This window comes from Centroberyx affinis, unplaced genomic scaffold (assembly GCF_046629955.1).
Source record: "Centroberyx affinis isolate AG114_WGS23_722 - 3 ecotype Tasmania unplaced genomic scaffold, CSIRO-AGI_Caff_v1 ptg002764l_1, whole genome shotgun sequence".
NCBI lineage: Eukaryota > Metazoa > Chordata > Actinopteri > Beryciformes > Berycidae > Centroberyx > Centroberyx affinis.
In genome coordinates this window covers 362,882-385,132 of record NW_027280925.1, presented here as the reverse complement: position 1 = coordinate 385,132, position 22,251 = coordinate 362,882, and the positions used below count along the sequence as shown (strand labels likewise).

Below are 22,251 nucleotides of genomic sequence, written 5' to 3'. Positions count from 1 at the left end.
TGACTTATACTATTGTTAGAAAAAAAAACATAACTATTAGTTTACTAAGTGTGAGTTTAGTCAGAGACTGTCCTAGTTGCGAGAGAGAAAGAGTGTGTATGTGTGTGTGTGTGTGTGTGTGTGTGTGTGTGTGTGTGTGTACGCCCTCCTTGCATACGCTTGTTTTATCTGCACCCGTAGCTGTCTCCCTGCACCTCCGAGGAGGAGACGGAGAAAGGTAGCAGAGTGCGAGTCGGAAGGAGAACAAAATCAATCATAATCGCAGAGCGGATTACTCCCAACTCTGCATACTGAGCAGAGTTCACCCTCACTCGCTCTCTCTCTCTCTCTCTCTCTATCTCCATTTCTCTTTCCCGCCAAAATTGTCTCAGTCAGTGGCTGCGGCAGGGTGACGAACTGCAATATATTTTGCACGCCCCTCATTCGTTTTTCTGGACGGCTCTGTGCCCGGCGGTGGCATATATGCTCAACAGGGCAGGGAGGAGAGGGTGGGTGGAAGCTAGAAAAGGGATCTCTGTGGACCATTTAAGCGGCGACCCGCAGGCTAAGTAGGGTTAATGAGCGGAGGGGGGGGGGACACGCTTACCATAATTATCAAGGTTGCTGGTCCTATGAAACTCCAAATGAAGTAGGTGTCCAGGCGAAGCCAGCAACTGCAATGGAAGAGAGAGAGGAAGAGAGTGAGCGGGGGAAAGGAGATATGAGGCGAGAGAAAGAGAGGATGGAGCCACAAAGGGAGCATGAGTGGAGAGAAAGTGTGTGTGTGTGTGTGTGTGTGTGTGTGTGAGAGAGAGAGAGAGAGGAGAAGGGGAGGGGGGTTGGGGTAGTGAGAGAGAGAGAAAAAGAAAGATTTGAGGTTACAGTTTTATACTCCTGCTCAGAGGATATATATCAAGTGGGAGGCTGGAGTGACACAGAGGAATGGGCACTTCAAAACACAGATCCCCTCAAGGGGCCTGAAGAATTATGACCATCACTGAGAATTTGGAGGGTAAGAATCTAAAGGGGGCTTTCAGTGTCATTGACATCGATGATGATGGCCTTTCATAGCCAGAACAGATGCACTATACAAAGGGGAGGAGAAAAGGGGGATGGGATGCAGCAAAAATAGTAAAGGATGTACCTCAAGGCTGCTTAATGAGGATGACAACCAAGGTTTAGGTCAATTCCGTTTTCAATTTGGCCGGTTAAGGTAGCAAATTACCATCATTGATAATAATTTATGTGATGATTCAATTAGTTCCCAATTGAATCCTAACTGTATCCCTCCAAAGGAATTGGATTGACCCCGGCCCTGACCGACATGACCACACACACTCCTTAAGCACTCAACAAAGTGTCCTACATGTCCACGATAACCATGACGACTCTCCAGGACTCTGTATAATTATGTCAATAATGAAATGATATGCACCACCTTGACCTCACGCTTCATATGGGAACGCCGCAGAGAGTCAATCGCTCTCTGTTGAACAAAACTGAATAGAGACAAATATGAAAAGCAAAGGGGCCGATAGAAGGTGACAGGGTGAGCTCCTTTGAAATGACCAAAAAAAAAAAAGAAAAAAAGAACTTGATTCATGACCTGTAGCTGAATTATTAATCTTTTAATCTCCGCTGCTGCACCAGATAGACGCCTCCATTTTTGGCCACTGGAAAATTACAGTTCATGCAGCCGCGTTGTCATTCAGGCTGACAGAGAGGCAAAATGGAAGTGGCAGAGAATTAGCTGTAATTCAATAGCATTTTAAGGCAGATTGAAGTGTAGGGGCACTTCACAGGAACACAGTGCCGGGCTTTGGACAGTAATATGTAAGTGTTGAGGAAAAAATACAACATTACAGCTACTACATATCATGGAAGACAAAATGTAGTTTGTGGAAAGGATATTTAGGCATCTGCTGTTATATAAAACTTTTTTTGTTTTGATGCAAACAAATAAAAAAATCCTTCTCATCTCACACATCTTGAACCCATTATGCTAGCAAAACAAAGCAAGATACAATGCTGCATGCTATGTTGGTCCCATTTGCTTAGAGAAAAACAAAATGGGGCATCTAGCAGTATTTACAGACACAGATTTCAAATTCAGGCAAGAAGCTCAACTGCCACGGCCAAGTTTATACATCTGTTCCACTTTTTGTTTCCACAGAACTGTGCAAAATAGTAGACAATACTTTCAAACAAGAGAGAATATATGAAGAGACAACAAGACAAAAATTGACTGTTCCTTTGCTGTTACTGGGACGTGATATCGCTCCCCCTCACTGATATCAATGGATGAGAGGAGGCAACACACAAAAAACACATGCGGACACATGCAGAAGCGTACAAACGCAAACACAAAGACGCACAAAGCAAACGGCACTCCGGCGGCTCATCAAAGGCTCTGTGCGTTGTCGTTATAAATTATGCTGAAAGCTCCATTGTTCCTTTTTACCTTATTTTTTTCAGATCATAGAAAGATTTAAAGACATGGTGGGCGGTGGAGGCTGCGGGCTGTCATTTTTTTTCCCCCCCCGCCTCCTCTACCTCCCCTTCCCCACTTGTGTCATGGTTGTGTTTGGCTTTTGGAGCGCATCTAGTTTCGCATTTCTTCCTGACATGCTGCATTTGCACGGTCCCGTCCCGATTCCTTTAGTACCCGAGCAATAGAAAACCATAAATGTGTCCCCGCAAATGCAGGCGCCGCCGCTTGTGTCCCTACCGGTGCGACGCCGACGACTTGCGCTGGGTATTCAGGCATTCGTGCCGCCAATCTGCAGCGAGCTGACACATCATTTTAGTTCAGAGAGAATGTCCTTTGAGCTGAGGCAACTTAATCTGCAAAGACTTTTTTTTGCAAGAGAGCGAGCTAGAAAGTAGTTTCAGTGGCATGGTAAACTGATGACTAATGCACGGTGAGCGAAGCCATGTGAAATATTTGGGCCAAGTAGATCACTAGCGGCATCTTTCTGTCTTGATTATTATGATGTGATGAGTCGTCCCACTCTCTCTGTACCAATGGCACATTCTGCCTTGAAGTATGAGCTCAAACACTGGTACCGTACACTGGTGTGTAAAATTGATCAACAATGTCCACCAAGTATTCTCTATCTTCAATGGAGCAGAAATAGTAACTAGACTACTGAAATAGTAACTAGACTACTGAAGAGTGACAGCAGATTTCTTTAAATACAAAAGGTCACCCTGTCTCCCTAGTTCACCGGCTGTTACTGTTTTATTACTTTTATTCGACTGGGGAAATTAAGAACACATTTTCATTTACTGATGTGCCCTGAGGGAGTATTTTCATTGAGAGGGAGGGCCATGCACACACACACACACCTCAGAGTCCTACAGCCTTGTTTCACCTGTTTTCACTGCTCAGGGGAGCAGCCTCATTGGGAGTAATGGAGAGTAAAGTGCCTTGCTCAAGGGCACATTTAGAGTAATCATTGAGAGAAATGGAGAAAAAAATCCTCCTTCACTTTCCTGGGATCAGATTTTTCGTTAGCTCTTAATTGTTCCGTTGCAGGACAGCAGACGTGATTTTGCGGGACAATGCGGGACACGTGGGAGAGAAAGAAATGACTATTATTAGGCTATGTAAATATTGATTTAATATTAGACGGAATACCTATTTGCAGTGGCATTGGATATTAACCTGCTTTAAATCATCGGTAGGCTTTATGAAATGTTTATTTTAACGACACAAGGACCTATTCGATGCAATAAATATAATGAATTAAATATAACAGGCTAGTAGTTTGGTTGAAAATCACATTTTATGCAAGAATAGGAGGGATAAACAAACCAGTTTCCTTAAGTAGTGACTAGAAAATGCACGGTTAAATATATAACTATGTTCTTTACTAAAAAAAACAAAAAAAACAAAAAAAAAATAGGCCCAATCATTGAAATGCGGGACACTGCTTATGACATGCGGGACACGGGACAAATGTTCCAATTTCGGGACTAGGAATATAAACAAGTTGTCTGATCTGATTTTTTGGCACTGGCCAGTCCCAACAATGGGAATAAGACATGTTCACACACAAAATGTGCTCAATTATCTTCATTCCAGCTTCAATCATTCTCACATCTCCTAATACTAGCATGATTAAGTTACTTGTCCATCAGGGACAATTGTGACTGCAACAGTTGTATGTTTTTAAGCGAGGCTACCTATGATAACACTACTATGGCCCCAAAATCAATTTGAGGTGGGACTATGCGCCCTCCCCCACCCTCCGCTACTCGCCACGTGTCACGCCTTGCCCCGTCCCCCATCCTTCAACGGCTGCGTATAATTGTTCCACCGGTGGCGGGTTTTAATTATTCACATGATGCCAAGACTCGGGCAGTGGCAGCTATCACCTCATCCATCACCAAGAACTATGGCTCCACCAATCTACAAATGCACTGTCTAACAATTGTGTGTGTGTGTGTGTGTAAGTGCATGTGCGTGTCTGTGTTTGTACAGTATGCATATGTGTGTGTGTGTGTGTGTGTGTGTGTGTGTGTGTGTCATATATGATAAATATCTCGGAAGCAAACTGCTGATGCTGGTCTTCATTATTTTCAGATGGTTAGAGATTGACAGAGGAGAAGAATGGAGGGCGATCGTCTACCTGGCATCACACTGTTCACAAACCAGTTTACATTTCAGAGGAAAGGGCTGGGGAAAAAAGGCAGTCTGTCTCTCTCTCTCTCTCTCTCTCTCTCTCTCTCTCCCTCTTTTTTTATCTCTTTTTCTCTCTTTCACCCTCCTCTCCCTCCCCCAATCCCTGAAATCTCTCCATCTCTGTTCTCTACCCTCGGTGCAGTAATTTGGGCACTCTGTAAATGCTGAAGGCATTAACCACAATAGCCTGACATTCATCCGGCAATACTATCTCCTGGAGTTAGCATTTTTCACTGTCAAAACAATGTCAATTCAGCACAGGTACGCAGCTTGAGTAACCGTTCGGCTTCATTAAAAGTTGATGATGAGCGATAGCTATTGGAGCACCTTCTGCAATACTGTTAAAACCCCTCAAACCAACACAAACAGTTGTCACGTTGTTAGCAGCATTTGTGTCGCCATAGATACACACAGGATGGCGGGGCTAAGTGGGGGAAAAACAGGGAAAAACACTAGCAGGGTGAAGACTCATTCACAGCTTCTAGATTGTCATCAATTTTGTATCTTTGTTAGCCATGTCAGCTTTTAGCTCCACTGTCAATTTCAGTAACCGCTTAACACTAACAGGCATAAATGGTAGATACTGATAGTATTGCTAGTGCAAGTATCTAGATGGGGTCTTTGCACCTTGTACAAAACTGACTTGCACCAAAAATGTATGGCAAATAAGTGTATATAGCTTCTATACTGTACAGTATGTTACCCATACTTAAATATCTGATTCAGCATTTGTCCCATAATATTAAAGGGGCCAGAAACCTAAAACATGACTTGATATCTAGGTGTTGTTTGAGATAGAAGACAATAATACTAAGCATTACCTCCACATATAAGTGCATATGTTGAACTGTCAATGTTTTAGGCACTAAGTCGACACTTCTGTTTTCCAGGGTTAAGTAGGTGAACGTCATTGGATTTTTCATAGTGTCTTACTTAAGATAGACACATGATCACTGACAAATGAGGTGATTAGCGTAATTTGATGTGTTTATTCAGAGATGAATCGATAGATGAGTGTGTGAAGCAATGTCAATTTTGACCATGTTAAGCCCTTCCATTCTGCACACTGATGCTTGATGATGGGGTTGGGAGTTTTGAACATTTTAAAATGCCTCACGCTGCTTTGTAAAGATATAGTTAGACAACCACAGAAGAAGTTAACTTTAAATAGGGTTCAAGGGAATTTGTCCCCTGGAACACTGATCGACTTTTTTTTTTTACTGCTCATAAATTTACTTCTGAAAAAAAAAAAAAACACAGGGCAATTCTAACTCTAACAACCTCATGAATTGGAAATTAGGGCTCAATCCATGATATTTGTAAAAAGGAGGAGGATGTTCAAGGGTATTTTGCATATGCTAAATTGGCAACGGGTCCACAGTGCAGCACCGTGAGGCTGTAAATCAAAATGACCACAAGTACTTTTACTGTAGCAAGTTTAGAGAAAGAGGAAAAGGAAATAATATTTGGGGCTTTTTTTGAGAAGAATTGTCTAATAAGTATTCATTTTGTAAAAATTTTTCACCTCTATTCTCTCTATGCAGTACCAGTAAGGTAAATGATCTTGGGAATAGGGAGGAAAGCTGCATTCTTCTGCTGCATTCAGACAGATAGTGAAGTCGAAAACCTATTTCCCAGCTAGCTCCAGCGATACTCACACTCGGTCGGTGCCATAACTGCGGTAGTCCACCGCAGCCGAAACCGCCACGATGAGCGCCGGAACTCCGTAGCCCACCAGGTAGAAGTAGCGGCGGCGCGAGTGCTCACTCTCAAACACTTCCACCAGCATGATGTAGAGCTGCACGCCCTCCAGGAACATCCAGGTGAACGCCGCCAGGAAGAAGAAGTGGAGCAGGGCAGCGAAGACAGCGCATGCAATCTGGGGAGGAGGAGAGGGGGGGAGGTGGTGGCAAACCAAGGAAGAGATGAGAGAGTGAAAATAAGATAGATAGAAAGAGATGGAGAGGGAAAGAGAGGAGAGAAGTGAGCATTTACTGTATATAAAAGCATAATTCAATCAAATCTGTACCTATGGCATTCAGCTGACTTCATAGAGGATTAAAGTGAAGCATCCAAGCAATCCCATCAACCAAGCAGCCTCTTTTGACCTCTCCATGTTTCTGCCTTCCCAACAATTAGCATTGCGAAGTCCGGGCCAGCTTTGTTTGGCTGTAGCGATTGGATGTTTGCCTATAGTGACTGGCAAAAGAATGCCGCAGCTAGTGAGCCCATGTGGCCTTGTTTGCTGTAGCTGGCATGGATGACAGAGAGATATGAAGAACGGAAGTCAACAGTCTAAGAGCCATTTGGAGCTTACTGTAATGTATACCACACCCAGGTGCAAACACGCAATGTAGTTACACACTCACATGTGCAGGAGAGGCGATGGAGACAAAGGCAAGCACCTGGATGGACGGTCGTGCACATGACCCGACACACACACACACACATACACACACACACACACACACACACAGAAGAATATGATACAGCACTTCCATGGATTGATCTAATTATTGGCACAATTGAACATAACTGGGGTATTTTGTCACTGAAATGGATTCAATTAAATAACTAAAAGGTTGAGTGGACATTAATTGCAGTCCAGGACAGTGATCTTTGAGTTAGGCTCTGAATCACACCTATAAAATCTTATGGAAGGGAAAAGTGTAGGGCCAACGCATAATCTTTAACTTTATAGTGAAGTAGCTTTGCCAATTCTAAACTAAGGCCTATGATTATAGGATACAATACTGATAGTTATATTTGCAGAGCAAAATTAACATTTTTTCTGTGATAGCATGAGATTAAAAAAAAAAAAAAAAATTAGAATGACATTTCCTTGAACAGCTCACTCACATAATTGACTTAAAATGCTTAATTTTCCTTTTAATCAACAGGACTTTTAGTTGCATAACCACATAATTAACACGTTGATTCGATTAACATCCCAGTTAATGATCTTCATTTATTTCTCCCTGAATGTATTACGTGAATTTATCATAGTTTACCTGCACTGATAAAATATGTGTGGACTGTATGTATTGTTCAATATGGAATAGGAATATGGAACCCATTTAATAAATAAATAAATAACTAAATAAAAAATAACAGGCTATTAGCAATAAGCTGTGTTCCAGTGACTGACCCTATTCAAAATGTATGTATGGATGCATCTGTGAGTGTGTGTGCGTGTGTGATCATTTCTTACTGTGCTCACAGAGAGCTAATTAAATTCACAACCACTCCAACTTTCTTTCTAGGAGAGCAAAGCTTACTGTGTACTTTTCCTCATTAGCAAGCAAACATGGCATGATTGCGACAAGCTGTAGGTGGAATCAACCCCTCTGGCTTCCCTGTATATACAGTAATGACTCCACATTTGTCCATGCTATGAGTGGCATGCACACACACACACACACACACACACAGATATGCACACACACTCGAAGATGATTGTGCAGTGACAGCATGCCTCCACCTGCTACCCACAGCTGAGCTCCTACAGGAAAGTAATGGCATCCAACTGCAGCCATTAAAGAGGAAGGTTGAGTGTGCTGAACGGCCTAATCCAGATTATCCACAGCTTTTACAAATTGGTCAACCGCACCGAAAGAGGGCCTGGTACGGTATGTACAACAATGATATCGAAAAACAGACTGACCAAGTACAAGTGAGTGAGTTTGCAAGTGTGTGTGTGGGTAGCGTCTGAATGTGCGGGTTGTGTGTGTGTGTGTGTGTGTGAGAGACAGAGAGTTGTGAGTATGTGAGTATACTTGTGTGCGTCTGCATCTGTACGCCCAAAGGAGGGAACATTTGTTGAATAAAAAAAGCATCCTATTCTCTTCTCTCAATGTTTCATCTCAGTGAATTACATGAAATTGTGGGCTATTGGGATTCACTGGGAAGTATCACTCGGCATGACATCAGTAGTTACATCTTCCCCAAAAAATGTAAGATGACTCTAAAAACTAAGAATCTAGAGAGGAGATGGGGAATGTAAGTGGACATTCATGCCAAGCTCTAGGGGAAATAATGAGATGAAAACTCATAATCAAAGCTCCCTGCATTGCATTATTGTGTTCCTGAGATATTGACAAATTCTACCATTGTAAGGTAGACAAAAAACATGTATACCGTGGAGACTGAAGGTGTTTGCCCTTCAAATATGGCAAAACCCTTTGGGCGTTGCGTGCATGCAAACACGTTCATATCTTGATGATTCTTCAGAGAGTTTCATCGCTTTGTCCAGTGTGACTGGCTGTCAGAAGATAAGACAGACTGAGATCCTTTGCTGAAAGGTCATAACTTCGCAAAAGAACATTATTAACTGATTTGTTTATGGAGGAATTGAAAGATATGAGTTTAGGAGTTAAACGGACCAGGTCACGACCTTATTTTTTTTTGCATTACAAAATCCTTTCCTTTGGCTTTTTGATTCACTTCATTTAGCTCTTTTGGTGCCATGGGTTTTGAGAGAACTGAAAAGCCAAGTTGCTCTGTAGTATAAGGGATCTAACCTCAAGATCAGTAGTACTATCCACTTTTAAAAGTGTTTGGATGAATAATTTTACTTTGGGTGAAGATTTTGAGAGAGATCCATTGTGCAAAGCTAGGTCATATCACAGCATGCTATTTCTAAATTCAAATCCCTGATATTCTGTTTTCAGAGTACATACAAGAGAGTTTGGGATTCTGGTGTTGATTTCAAATGATAACACTGCTATTGCACTGAATAAAACAATATATATAAAATATACATTAACTATACATTTGAACATTTTTTACCCTCAGGCTAATAAACTACCTCCTCCAGGCTGAATTCTCAATATTAAACTCGCTGTTTTTCCCTGGAAATATTCTGCTGGCTCTGATGCACCTACCATATTTTATGGTTGTTATCGGAGATAAACTCATTATTTTCCATTGTTTTATATTGTAATTGAATGTATTTACTGTTGTATGCTGTTAAGTATGCCAGTGATATGCCATCCATGCATCAATCCGTATTACCAACGGAGATTTTAGTAACTGGTGATTTAAATTTTCATGTATTACAGAATTTATGCAGCTTTTGCACTCTTTTGCTCTGAAAGGGTCAACCCACAATCACAGCCACACTTGATCTTGTTACCTCATATGGTTTGAACATTTATGTGCACGGCGCAATTTCACATCATTACTGTGTGTTTTTCAACTTAGATGTCGGTGTTCTAAAGGATAATTTGAAATGTATAATACTCTAACTGTAAAAAAAGGGCTGTTTTAATGCACAATCCGCTGCTATTTTTTCTACATTTATGCAAGAACAACCGTAGACACATTTTCAAGTGTACACGACAAGGGTGAACATTTTAAGTCAAGACTAAGATATTGTCTTGACATTGTTGCCCCAGAGAAAAGTAAAAAAAAAGAGTATGGTCAGAGCAGTGCCATGGAAAAAAGATGATGCCCGCAAGTTAAAGATGGACTGGTATAGTACTCACTCCACTGACCGCAAGCACAAATCAGTGTATTCTGTAGCATCACTAAACCAGAGCTGCATAATGTTACATCACAACTTAAACCCTCCACACACTCTCTGCACCCCATAGCTACAGCGCTTTAAAACAGCTTTGGTAAAACCTCTACTCAAGAAACAAATCCTAGATTCCGCTGTTTTAACACTTTTCAAACCTGCCATTTCTTAGTAAGATCCTTGAAAAGGCAATGTTCACACACTCAATTCTTTATTTTTTAATTCATAATTAATGCAATTCATTCTCTACTTGAGAATAATATTCATGAAAAATTTCAATCTGGTTTCAAGTCAGACCACAGTACTGAAACAGCACTGGTTAAATACTGATGAGAACAGTTCTGGTACTTTTGGATCTAAGTGCTGCTTTTGATATTACTGACCATAGTATATTCCTAAAAAAAGCTTGAAATCTGGATTGGTCTTTCTGGAACTGTACTGAATTGGTTTAACTTTTATCTGACAGAAAGACTATTGGCCGCCATGTGCTGAATAGGTATAACATACACTTTTGGTGTTACAGGGTTCCATACTTGGTCTGCCTTTATTTTCTGATTTCTCTGTAAATGCTGTCACTGGAAAACATATGAACATGGTGTCAATTTTCATAGCTATGCAGTTATATATAACTGTATCACCATACAATGCTGATACTCTGCATGTCTTGATAACATGTTTGTCCAGTCTTATAGAGTGGATGGACCACAATTTTTTAAAAATAAATCAAGAGAAAATAGACATTTTTCTAATTCGTCCAAATGAAAAACAGGAAAAGATTTTAAACAAACTAGGTAGTCTGGCTCTACAGATAAAATTGGCAATAAGAAGCCTAGGTGTGATTATTGACTCGGAGATACATTTTAAAGTACATGTGGATAGTATAAGAAAGACTGCTTTTTAGCATATATGGACAATTGCAAGAGTCCTATTCTATTACTACAATTGCCTCAAAAGACAATAGACAGTTAAGCTTGTTCAAAATGCTGCTGCTAGAGTGTTGACTAGGACCTGTATTGGTCACTTTGCACTGGCTCTTTTACTTGTTTTTAAGGCACTAAATGGTTCTGTACCTCCAAGCATATCAGATTGCCTGATGGAATATGTTCCACGTCTCTGCTTGAGATCATCAAACGCTGGTTTACCTATAACATTCCTACTGTAAAGCAAAATAAAAGTAGAGAGGCTGCTTGTTGTTTTATGCTCCAAAGATTTGGAGCACTCTCCCACTTCTCATTCATCAGCCTCCCTCTGTAAATAACTTTAAAAAGCAATTGAAAACGTATTTCTTCAAGGTTGGATTTTCAGAGAATTTCTATTATTTTTAGCTTCATTATTTTCATCCTGCACTTACATTTTGCTGTTTTATTGTTTTCTTAATATGTTTTACTTTTCATTTTATGTATATGTTTTAATATCTTAAGTTATTTATTTATTTATTTATTTATTTATCCATGCTCCATTTAGGGCCAGTGAATTGAATCCTGTATGAACTTCCATTAGTCCGACAGGAAGGTATCAAAAATTAATTGCATATATTTTATATGAGCTATTTAAACTACAATGTGGCCCCCAAGTCCAGTTCCTGGACTCCAGTGTAGCTGCAGATTGTCTTTTGTACAATCAGTGTGACATTTCTCCACCAACAGTGCTGCTCTTACAGGCTGGTCGCCCCGATTGATTCCGACCAGGAACAGGGACTCAGCGATGAACAGGCTGATGCAGAGGTTCTTGTGGATGGTGTTGCGGTCACTCTGGAGGCCACGGAAGAAGCAGAAGGTGAAGAGGCTGATGAGCAGGCAGACCAGCGACAGCAAGATGCCCACCCACGTAATAACGTCCAGCAGCATGTCATGAACAGGGTCCGTGTTCTGGAAGAGAGGAGACGAGAGAAAGCGGTCAGTAACGTCCAGATAATCTCACTTACAGCAGTGAATGTTAGTGGAAATTGAGGGAGAGGGGGCAGCAATATCAGAGGAAATGGGGCTTACAAACATTATTGTCATTAGTGAGCCCAGAAATACATTTCAGTGTGTGACTGTAAGGAAGAGAAAATGTATAAATGTGATTTATTCAGTTATAGCAACAATCAATAGATAACATTAGTATAAAATTATTCATCTTAATCTCCTGAAATGAAAATCACAATTCCAACAATGAAATTTAACCCTCAATTTTCTTTTTTTTTTTCAAGGAGCATTCACTCAACCTTCCAATAAGCCACTACACAGCGAGCCGCAGGTGGCAGATATGAATCATGAATTAGTCAGTATGAATGAATCCAAAATGCCTCCCATTGTTTCTTTTCTGTCAGAAACCAAAGTGAACAGTCCAAAGGGCCGCAGGTGTCTAAGACCGGCGCAATGGGAACACAATCAAACCACAACATGGTCAATAACTTTCATCACTGCTTTTAGATAATTTTCTCTTTTCAAACGGTAATTTGCCACCACAGGCAGTTTCGGGCACTAAAAAGTGTTCCGCTGACGATAAATACGCGGCTTTACGGGAGATAAGGATCAACAGTGACTCCACTGCAGCCATGAAAGAGAATTTACATCTAGCCATAAAAGCCAAGTGCACGGTGGGCTACTTGGAGGAAAGCAGCACACCCTAAAATAGCAGCATTTGCAGAATGGCTGACTCATATGTGCTTTATTAAAAAATAAACATGTTACAACCCACGTCAGAACCTGCAAGGGTGAAGATGTCATTCTGTCATGCTCGTCTAATAACTTGTAAGAATCAGGGTTCAATGAAACATGTTTGAATGGGCGACATCATCTTGATAAGCTCTGTACAAAAACACGAGTCTGTATTTTGATATTAGGCAGAGAGAAGAAGGCCCTGAGCCTGTTTTGCCTGATCAGCAAACTGTAAGGATATGCTCCAAAAGATTTCACTTGACACTGCCAAAAAACTGTCCAAGTGTCACCAAAACAGATGCACACAGAGTCCCAGACCAATGCACATCTGGCATTTGGTAATACATTGTCATTATCTGATTAACTGAACTGAATGATGTCACATGGAAAGAAAAGACTTCTTAGGATAGAGGCCGAAAACGTGACAAATGCTTAAAAAAAATTTCTTCTATATGTAAAACATCAGAGTGAAGAATCAGCGAGCTACATCTTGATTTATTAACTTAACATAATTACTGCACCCAAACACTTTGGTCAGGATCTGACACTCCCTAATTTCCCAAAGGAATCGTCCTCTTTTTCAGTCTGCTGGGCATTGACTTAAAAAAAGGGAAAGTGGGAGGGGGGGTATTTTAAAGAATCTGGCAACCTCCTTCCAGCTGACTGTCATCCCTGCTGGGACTCAAGGACTATCTGGGTGGAACTTGAGATTTTATGACATGACTATGCCTGAATGCTAATGAAGATCAAACAAGTATCATTTCAACGCGGAAGAAAAAAAAAAGTTGAATATACTTAAAGCTAGACAGTTAATTAGCATTGTCAGCCTGTTAAAAATCAGCAGAGGCCAACAAAGTTTCTTGAAAACGGAGCTCAATTCCCCTTAACTGTGCAAACATCAAACACTGACATTATATATGAACTGTCAGACTTAAGAGTACAGTTCTGCCTTTTGATATCAAAGACTGCGTATGCCGTCTTTGCCTCCCGCAAATAATGTATGACTTGGAGCGATCGTATAGGAAACACCCATGAAAATATTTGCTTACGTTGAAAAAAAAAAAAAAAAAAACCCTATACGCATACTATATGTCTTCTCTCAAACAAGCACCGCTTTAAATCACATTCGGACCACAGTCAGCAGTATTTTTTGCGGGGGCAGAGAGAGAGAGAGAGAGAGAGAGAGAGGGACCATCAACATCCATGGGTGCTATTTTTTTTCTCTCTCCTTCCACCAGTCAAGTTAGAGTGAGGAAACTTGGGGTATGAAGTATCACACAAAAGGCTTGTTTAGTGGCAGCTCGGCTAACGCTAGCAGTGAGAGGAGAACAGATGCTGATCATTAAGGGGCTCTGGTACAATAACAGCCGCAGTGCTACTTGAGTCTGGGGAGAGCGCTCTTTTGATTTTCCTGCCTGATGAGCCGTTGTGTATACGTAGGGGGGGGTGGCGGTGGCAAAATCCTACGTAGAGCAGACGTGTGTGTGTGTGTGTGTGTGTGTGTGTGTGTGTGTGTGTGTGTGTGTGTGTGTGTCTGCCTGTATGAAAGCGAGGCTGATTTCGGTCCCCCTACATTAGAAGGGTGCCTACGCAGTGGGTGGCAACAGATGTCGATGTTTGTGCTTGTGTGCGCTGTAGGTGTGCGGTGTGTGTGTGTGTGTGTGACACATAAGTCTGTTCTCAGTCCACTGCATCACAAAGGCATTGATGCGGTGGGTGGTACTAGCTGCAGCCTATTGTGCGGGGACCCTTAGGTCTCTCGGGCTACCGAGCTGTGCAATGGCTGCAGGCTCTATCCATCACAATCTCACCTTCAATTGGAGAGGGCCGGGTCAGAGAGAAAGAAGAAGGCAAAAGAAACACAAGAGATATAGAGAGGGAGACAAACAGAGAGAGACAGAGCGAAAGGAACTGAGAGAGAATGGCAGGTAGTGTATCCACACCTGGGTGATGGATTTACTGCGAAATGATTTCTTTGTTCTGGGAGGCGGGTGATGGCTGAGACACCGTCAGCCGCAAAGCCTCTACTGAAAGTTTTCTTTTACTGGGGGCTCCGCTCAGGCAGGATGGCAAATTATGTCATCTGCAGCGCCTCTGCACCTAACCTCACAATGACAGGCCTCCGCGGCGGGAACCTGTATAGGGGTCTCTAAAGTGGGCAGACGTAATTTGCTCTGAAATTCACTTGCCGTGTCGCAGGGGCTGCCGAGTCATACGGCGTACATGTTACTTACTGGGGCACGCCGCGTTTGGGCACATTCGATTTGTCTTCCAATCTTTCTCTCCCCTTTTGTTCTTATTTCTTAAACACACATATTTTTCATTCCAGACGGATGCCTGAGGAGATTGGCTTTGCCCCTGATCTGCTTGCGTGTAGCACAAAATAAGGTTTCTGGGCAGCCAGGCAGTCTGAGGAGAGAGAGTAGACATGACAACATCCTTCCGCATCGCACATTCTGGCCATTCCAGTCAAGCCATCTGAACCTGACATCGCATCGTACACACTTAATTACCATAACATCCTGTGTCCAAAGCCAAATCTCCTTAACCAGTTCTTAGAAATGCCGAAGGGGGCGAACTGGTGGAGAGAACAGAGCGTCAATCCTTTATACCTCAAAGACCCGCTCCCAGCATGGGGCCATGAAGCCAATCCAATTAAAATGCATAAATCTGCCCATACGCCTCTGGAGAGGGGCTTTGACTCATGAAATATGGTCGGGTATGGCAGACGGTTGTGCTAAGGGGTAGCGGCCCACTGTGGGAAGTCATGTGGCAAGTTCACCTACAGTCTGACCAAGGATTTATGATCTGCACAGGGATGAGGAGCAGTTGTGGAGAGGGCATATGAATCAGGGGTCCCGGCAAATTCGTCACGTTTAAAAGGGCCGTGGGAGAGATTCCAGCTGCGTGGGGGGAGTTGACATTCAGCACATGCACCTAATGTTGTCACACTGTGTTCTAGGCTACAATAACTATGATATAATGCCTGAGTGGAACTTTCTGTTGCTATAGCTGTCAACATGGCCTCAGTCTTTTGCACTTTCAACATACACAAGTAGATTTATTATTTTGAACCAATTTTTCTTGCAGCAATAGCTTGCAGTGCACATGGTGCTTACTACCATGCTAACCACGTAACGGCATAAATATGTTACTAAACTTGACTGACCTTCCCCATCATAGCTGCTGTCTGATGGTGCCAGTGCAGATGTTCTATAAGGACACTGATGAATGACGCCCAAATATTACCTCTTCCATCATCCAGTGGGATGTACCATTGATTTATACTCACTGGCCTGTCGGGAATACTGGCACTTACCAGCAGTTCAATCCCTCCCAGGGGCCCAGCCCAGCACACACATGTACTACCTAAATAATGGCCTGTAGGTGGAACCGAAACAGGTCTATCTTTCTTGAGCTGGGGCTAGTGCTTTAGCCCATATTTAAAAGGTTCTTTCACAATGCCCACTGGCTATCTTCACAAATGACAGGCTTTAATTCAAAGGAGAAGGTTCAATAAGGAGCAGCTGCCTTAGGAGCTTGAGTGGGCTTGAGCCATTAGAGAATCTTAAAAAATACGCTTAAAGCCGACCCCGGTGCAACGTCGGCCCTGGTGTGTTTGTGCCCTTTGTTGTTTGAGTCTGTAGCAATGTAGTCCTGCATCTATCAAAGAGTAGTTGGACCAAATGAGACAGCTAGGTTTATACAACAAAGAGGCTAATCTGTACACCAAAAACAAGGTGACACCACCACAACTGTCAAATCATATGTAGGTCATTGGTGTGTTAAAGGGAATTTAACATTTCAAATGTGGTTTCAGGTGGAAGTGCCAGCCTGTTCCAACAAGTTGGAGTGAGTTGTCACCACCTTTGGAAATCTTGACCGAGATAAATCCCCTCTTTCAATATCCAGCTGAGTGGAGGGAATTTATTTTCGTGGCATGTCAATACACTTCAACCATCCTTAATCGCAGGATGTCTCTAGGCTCAATAACAGAACAGCTCGAGGTTAGAATTATCAACGTTCTTAGCAAAGTCACATCAAAGTACACCCACTCGCATCACTCCCTCCAAAACCCCATTTGCAATCATTTTTAAAAGATACAAAAGAGACGTAATCTCTAACACACAGCTGCCGTCTGCGAATACAGTTTAATTTGTTTACGTGGCCAACGGCAGTTCTCCACTTGGATAGCGGAATCAGTCAAAAAGCACCGGCTCTCCCCCCAGATAGCTCACATTAGCAAACAAAGCGTTTGAGTGGCGACACAGACAGTAGTGACAGCACTTGATCCCTTTGTGATTGTCTCAATGGCAGTTACCTGATCCCCTGCTTCTGACAGATATAGTGTGGGTGGGTGCGCTGCAGCGAGGGGGGAGGCATGATTGAGTCATTTGACATTTTTGAGTTCCTGTGAGTCTGCGACTGAAAAAGATTTCACGACTGTGTAAGAGCATTTGATTATTTGGTTAAGGTCATTAAGTTAGAGAACCCTGAGGCCCTAAACATGTTGTACTTTATTCATTTTCAATTCACAACAATGCCCAAATGTCTAAGAAGCATTGGGGTAAAACATTTAGACCAATTTTTAAAAGCCAACTTGAATGACTTTCTTCTCCGTGTGCACAGATCAAAGATTTATGGTGAGTTCAACAAGGTGATAATTGACTTCAAACATAATTAATCCCGGTGAGAGACACAGCCTGTGGAGTTTGTATAAGTATCTCCGCTGCTGCGAGTGTGTCTCACACATGCTGAAGTTCAAAGGTTCCATATGAATATGAATGTGAGTGCAGGCAAAGTTTTCACTCAAGAAAGGAGCTGTGCAGAGGGCACTTATTGTTAAAAGGTAGCTTGTTAGTCTGTTCAACAAATGTTTGGTCTCAAAGGCTTGAAAGTTTTCTCAATAACACCTTGAAGTTTAGCTCTGAACTTATAGTGATAGAAGGTTAAAGACTGTATGGAACATTGCATAATGTGACCCTAACCCTAACCCTACTTCCATATAACATTGTACAGTATAACGCTTATTATTTCCATACAACATTGCAGCATGTAGCACTTGCAAAGTGTGGTACAGATAATCAATGTCTGAAAATATAATGCATTTTTTCTGACAGAAATGAGGTGTATTTTCTGACAGATATGAGGTAACAACTACAAAAATGCATTTCAATTCTGCTCAGCAACACTGTTACATCTGCGTGTCAAGGACCAAGCAGCAAGTTCAAATCCCAGTCAAGGACAAAGTGACAGTGTTCATAATGTCACACGGCCAAGCAGGAGCGTTTTGTCACTACTAATTTGCGTGAGGCATTCAGCACTTAGAGCGCAATCATAACTTGGTGCTAAAAAAGTAACAGTAAGATACAAGCGTGATATAGATGACATCTTATTAGGTTGAACATAAAGATCTTTGAATATAACACTGTCATTATTCCCGACCAGCACGTACACTACCCATCGGCCAAAAATACAACAAGATGAAAGATGACGGAGATAGCGAGTCTCTGTCCTCCAAAGGGAAAACTGTAATTACAGTTTGCCTATCTTTTTTTTTCTGTGATGCCACTGAGAAATAAACAAGGTTAGAATATAATCTGTTGCTCTGAGGGTAATGAGTAATAACAATGCAGAGATGAGCATTGGTATGTTTTGTTGCCATGGCGACGGAAACACACGGTCACTTCAATTTATGAAATCTCTCTCTCTCTCTGTCTCTCTCCCTCTTTCACACCGACTTTCCCTCCATTCACTTTGTGTTCTCAGATACAACGCTGACAGTTTGTCAAATAAAATGCCTCCACATCTACCATTCAGCGGCACCTTCCAACAAGCTGCCTTTATAACATCAAAGTACAAAGAATATGGGAGGGAGGGGGGAGCTATCACTCAGAATTGGGGCGCAACTACTGTCCACTTTCCTCCAGTAAAAACAACACCACAAGCAACCTAGGGTTTCCAAAATGTTAGGGACTGGCTTGACTGAAAGCGTTCCTTTTACTGCCTTCTTTTTTTTCCTCTCTCCTTTCATTCTGTGAAGGCCCCCATTCTTCGTCGCTCCCTCTCTATTCCAGACTCGGCTTGAGCCCTGCAGAGAGCTTAGTCGGTCCAAAAGTCATGCAGCTGAGTGACAAACAGTGACTCTTACTAGCTAGAAGTGACCCCCCCCTCCCCCTCCACTGGAGTAGTGTATGTGTGTGTGTGTGTATATAGAAAAAACCATACTGCATCTGCGTGTCTGAATGACCGTGCACGAGTGTGTGCCTGCATTTTTTGTGATCGAATGTGCATTGTGTGTGTGTGAGAGACAGAGAAAGAGAGACCAAAAAGAGAGATAGAGAGTGACTGGGGAGAGGAGGGAGGTTAAGGAAGGTCTCGGGCCTTGTGGTTTCGTGGCTAGGGGCCAACTGGGACGGCACTTACAGAGTGACTTTTTCCACACTGGCTTAGAAGGGAGGCTCCGGAGAGACAGATGCCACAAGATACAGAGAGCTACTCTGCTCCGTCAGCAGTGAGCTCCTCAAACTTCCAGTGACAGAAATAATTAAGGCGTCTGTCACCATCAGAACTACGGCATGACTTTCTCCCCGGCCAGCCATTCTCCTGCCTCTCTCTCTTTCCATCTCTCTCTCTCAACCCATCTCTTTTTCTCTCTCTATACCTTTCCTTTCCTCTTCATCTTTCTTTTTTTCTGTTTCCTGAGAACTCATGGCCACTCCCCACGACTTCCCCTCACACCTGTCTATTAATTGCGCTTACCATTATACATACCTACTTCACTGAGTTTCTGTGGCAACCCTGAAGGCAAAAAATGCTAGAGAGCACCAAACAGTACACTGAGAAAACCCTGCAATGCATGTTTCCGATATAAATGTCTTCCTCTCACTATGTTCCCCTCTTAAAAAAAATAATTAGAGGCAAAGAGAGTTGAGGGATGGCTGAGAATAATCAAGTAAATGCTTGACCTCTGAAAGACAAACCCATCAGATTCCCCGTGATGTCAATTAAAGCAGTAAGCAATGAATAACTCCCACATCATGAAATCTATTCCGTTCAGGTTAGGATGAGGATGGAGAAACAGAGAGACAGGTAGTGAAAACAAAGAGGCACAAATAGAGAGAGATTCGTCAAGAACCCATCAACGGACGTGTTGTGCTGTATCTCATGAGGTTTCAAAAATATCTGAAAGCCTAAAGAAAATATTAGCTGTAAAACCAATACACAGGCAGCTCAGTGCCGTTGTCTCTGAAATGTCTGCATGCACAAAACACACCGCAGACTGGAGACGACCATATATTTTGAACACTTTACAGACTTAAGGGTTTAGACGGCTGCGGTCAATACGCACTTTACACTGGCAATGTCATCTAAGACGTCTAAAACTATATGAATAAAAGCTTAGAGTAACTACTGGCACTTTAAATGTTAGTCTGCAAAGTGCCGTGAAGGTCAGAAAACAGTTATCAGTCTATTTTGTTCACTTAACTAAAAAGCACAGGAAATATAAAAATATATTGACAAGCAGCGATGAAAGATGATTCGAACAGTTTCGGGCCCCTCTTGCCTCTCTTGTCCACTATTCATCTTGGAATTGAGTGGGTCTGAAAACCATGATGGATCAATCCATTTTCATCTCTTTCAGCCACATTTGGTAAAGAGCACATCTCTGTGGAAAAATAGGTCCATTGAGCAGCAGAAAAGATCGGGCCTACCTTGACCTCCACGTGGGCCATGAGGACGGCGAAATTGGTGAGATGGGTGCAGGAGCATGTGGTGTGCGTCCGGTTGGTGCCGAGCAGACGGCAGTCCTGCGTCGACCAGTATCCAGTCATGCTCCGCTTGGAGTAACTCCAGAACGAACAATTGGGGTTGAAGTTCTCCTCAGACTGCTGTGAGAGGGCAAACGACACGGCAATTAGTGTGTGGAATCATACACAATGGAATTAATAGGAGGAAAAACACATGTTCCCTTACTTCAGCCTGACCCTTGCCAGGTTAAATGGAAGCGAATGGAGGTAATTCCAGTGTATCGTGCCGCTTTACACCCTCCATCTCTACCTTCCTTTGTTTAGAAATGGCTCAGAATAGAGGCTTATGGTTTTTCCTACGCAATCCTTATCCATTCTAAAGTGAATTGCAGGTGGTTTTACTGTCATGCGGCATCAAGTGGCACCATGCCTGTTTTTCATTGTGTTTTCTGACCTCTCTTTAACTTTCACTGCGTGACAATGGACTGCCCCACTGTTTAATGGGTGCCACCGCTGTCTCTGCCAGGCTACAGCCCTAACGACTAGCGCCTCCCCGCTATCTCACTTGCCATTTCGCAAAAGTCATTCAAGTCACTGGCACATAACACACAAGCAGAACTAAACAAAACTGCTGATAAATAGATGCATCAACGCCCCCCTTCCCTCTTGAGCTCAATTTCTTTGTGGCATCTGAAACAAAAGGGAAGCACGTCAAAATCCTTTTCTTTGTGCCTCACAGGTTCCAAGGTTAGATGTATCTCATTTCTCAGCATAAACACGTTAAGCTGCGAGGAACAATGGTTTTCCATAGTATCACAGTTCCAGTAGGATAATTAGTCTAATAAGGTTTATCCTCTGTAAATGTAAATTTGCCGCTGATTGGCTTTACCCTTCACACAGCAAAAGCCGGGTAAAGTATTCCACAGCAAGCAGACAGGATGACCCTCTGTCCCATTAATGGCTTTAATTGGTCCCATTAAGTGGTGAGGCAAGGAAGCGAAACAATAACTAGAGGACAGGCATCATCCCAGAAGACCAGTGATCCAAAACCTCATGGTTGAGGGGGACTTAACTGTGGGAAGCCAGGAAAATGAGAACCCACGCTTGGTGCAGCTGATTCCAGATAATTTATGTTCATTTTGAAGGGCAAACTCTGTTGCTGAAGCACACTCAGTGCACCTGAGATGACAGATTAATACCTTCCATTCATTCCCATTCATTCTGGAAGTATAATACCTACTTAATGCATACACTTGGCAGTCCTCGGCTACTCCATGTAATAAATGGGTCAACTGTGATCACATTCAATAGTGAGCCTACGCAAAATCTACAGTATTTGTTAATATTTATGTTTCTTTATTTACATTTACAGTACTTTGGCACACTGAACTTACTCATCTCCTGATGATGCTCTTGTATTATATAGGGAAGGAGCTGCAGTAGAGGGGAACACACTTTTTCAAAAGGGCACTGTTATATTGAAAGTGGTCCATCTGAGCGAGGAAAGGGTATGAAAACGGCAGTGCCCCTACATTAGACCAACAGTAAAATTGCTGAATCTACAGTCCAAATTACAAATTATACTTAAGGCAGGTGAGTCATGGTAATAACTGCATGGTAATAACTGCATTGACATTGCCTCCTGACATTTTCCCACCATTTCATTTTGACAGC

At 42.3% G+C, this 22,251-nt stretch overlaps 1 protein-coding gene across 1 annotated transcript in view; it reads right to left on the bottom strand.

Annotated features, from left to right (window-relative positions):
- Positions 1-22,251, bottom strand: part of LOC139657815 (adhesion G protein-coupled receptor L3-like) — a 142,635-nt gene that overhangs the window by 20,730 nt on the left and 99,654 nt on the right. The window contains exons 13-16 of the mRNA XM_071535744.1: positions 20,542-20,718; positions 11,843-12,052; positions 6,325-6,545; positions 587-653 (exon numbers count right to left, since the gene is read on the bottom strand). Coding sequence (XP_071391845.1) covers positions 587-653; positions 6,325-6,545; positions 11,843-12,052; positions 20,542-20,718 — 675 coding nt within the window. The remainder of the gene's footprint in view (positions 1-586; positions 654-6,324; positions 6,546-11,842; positions 12,053-20,541; positions 20,719-22,251) is intronic.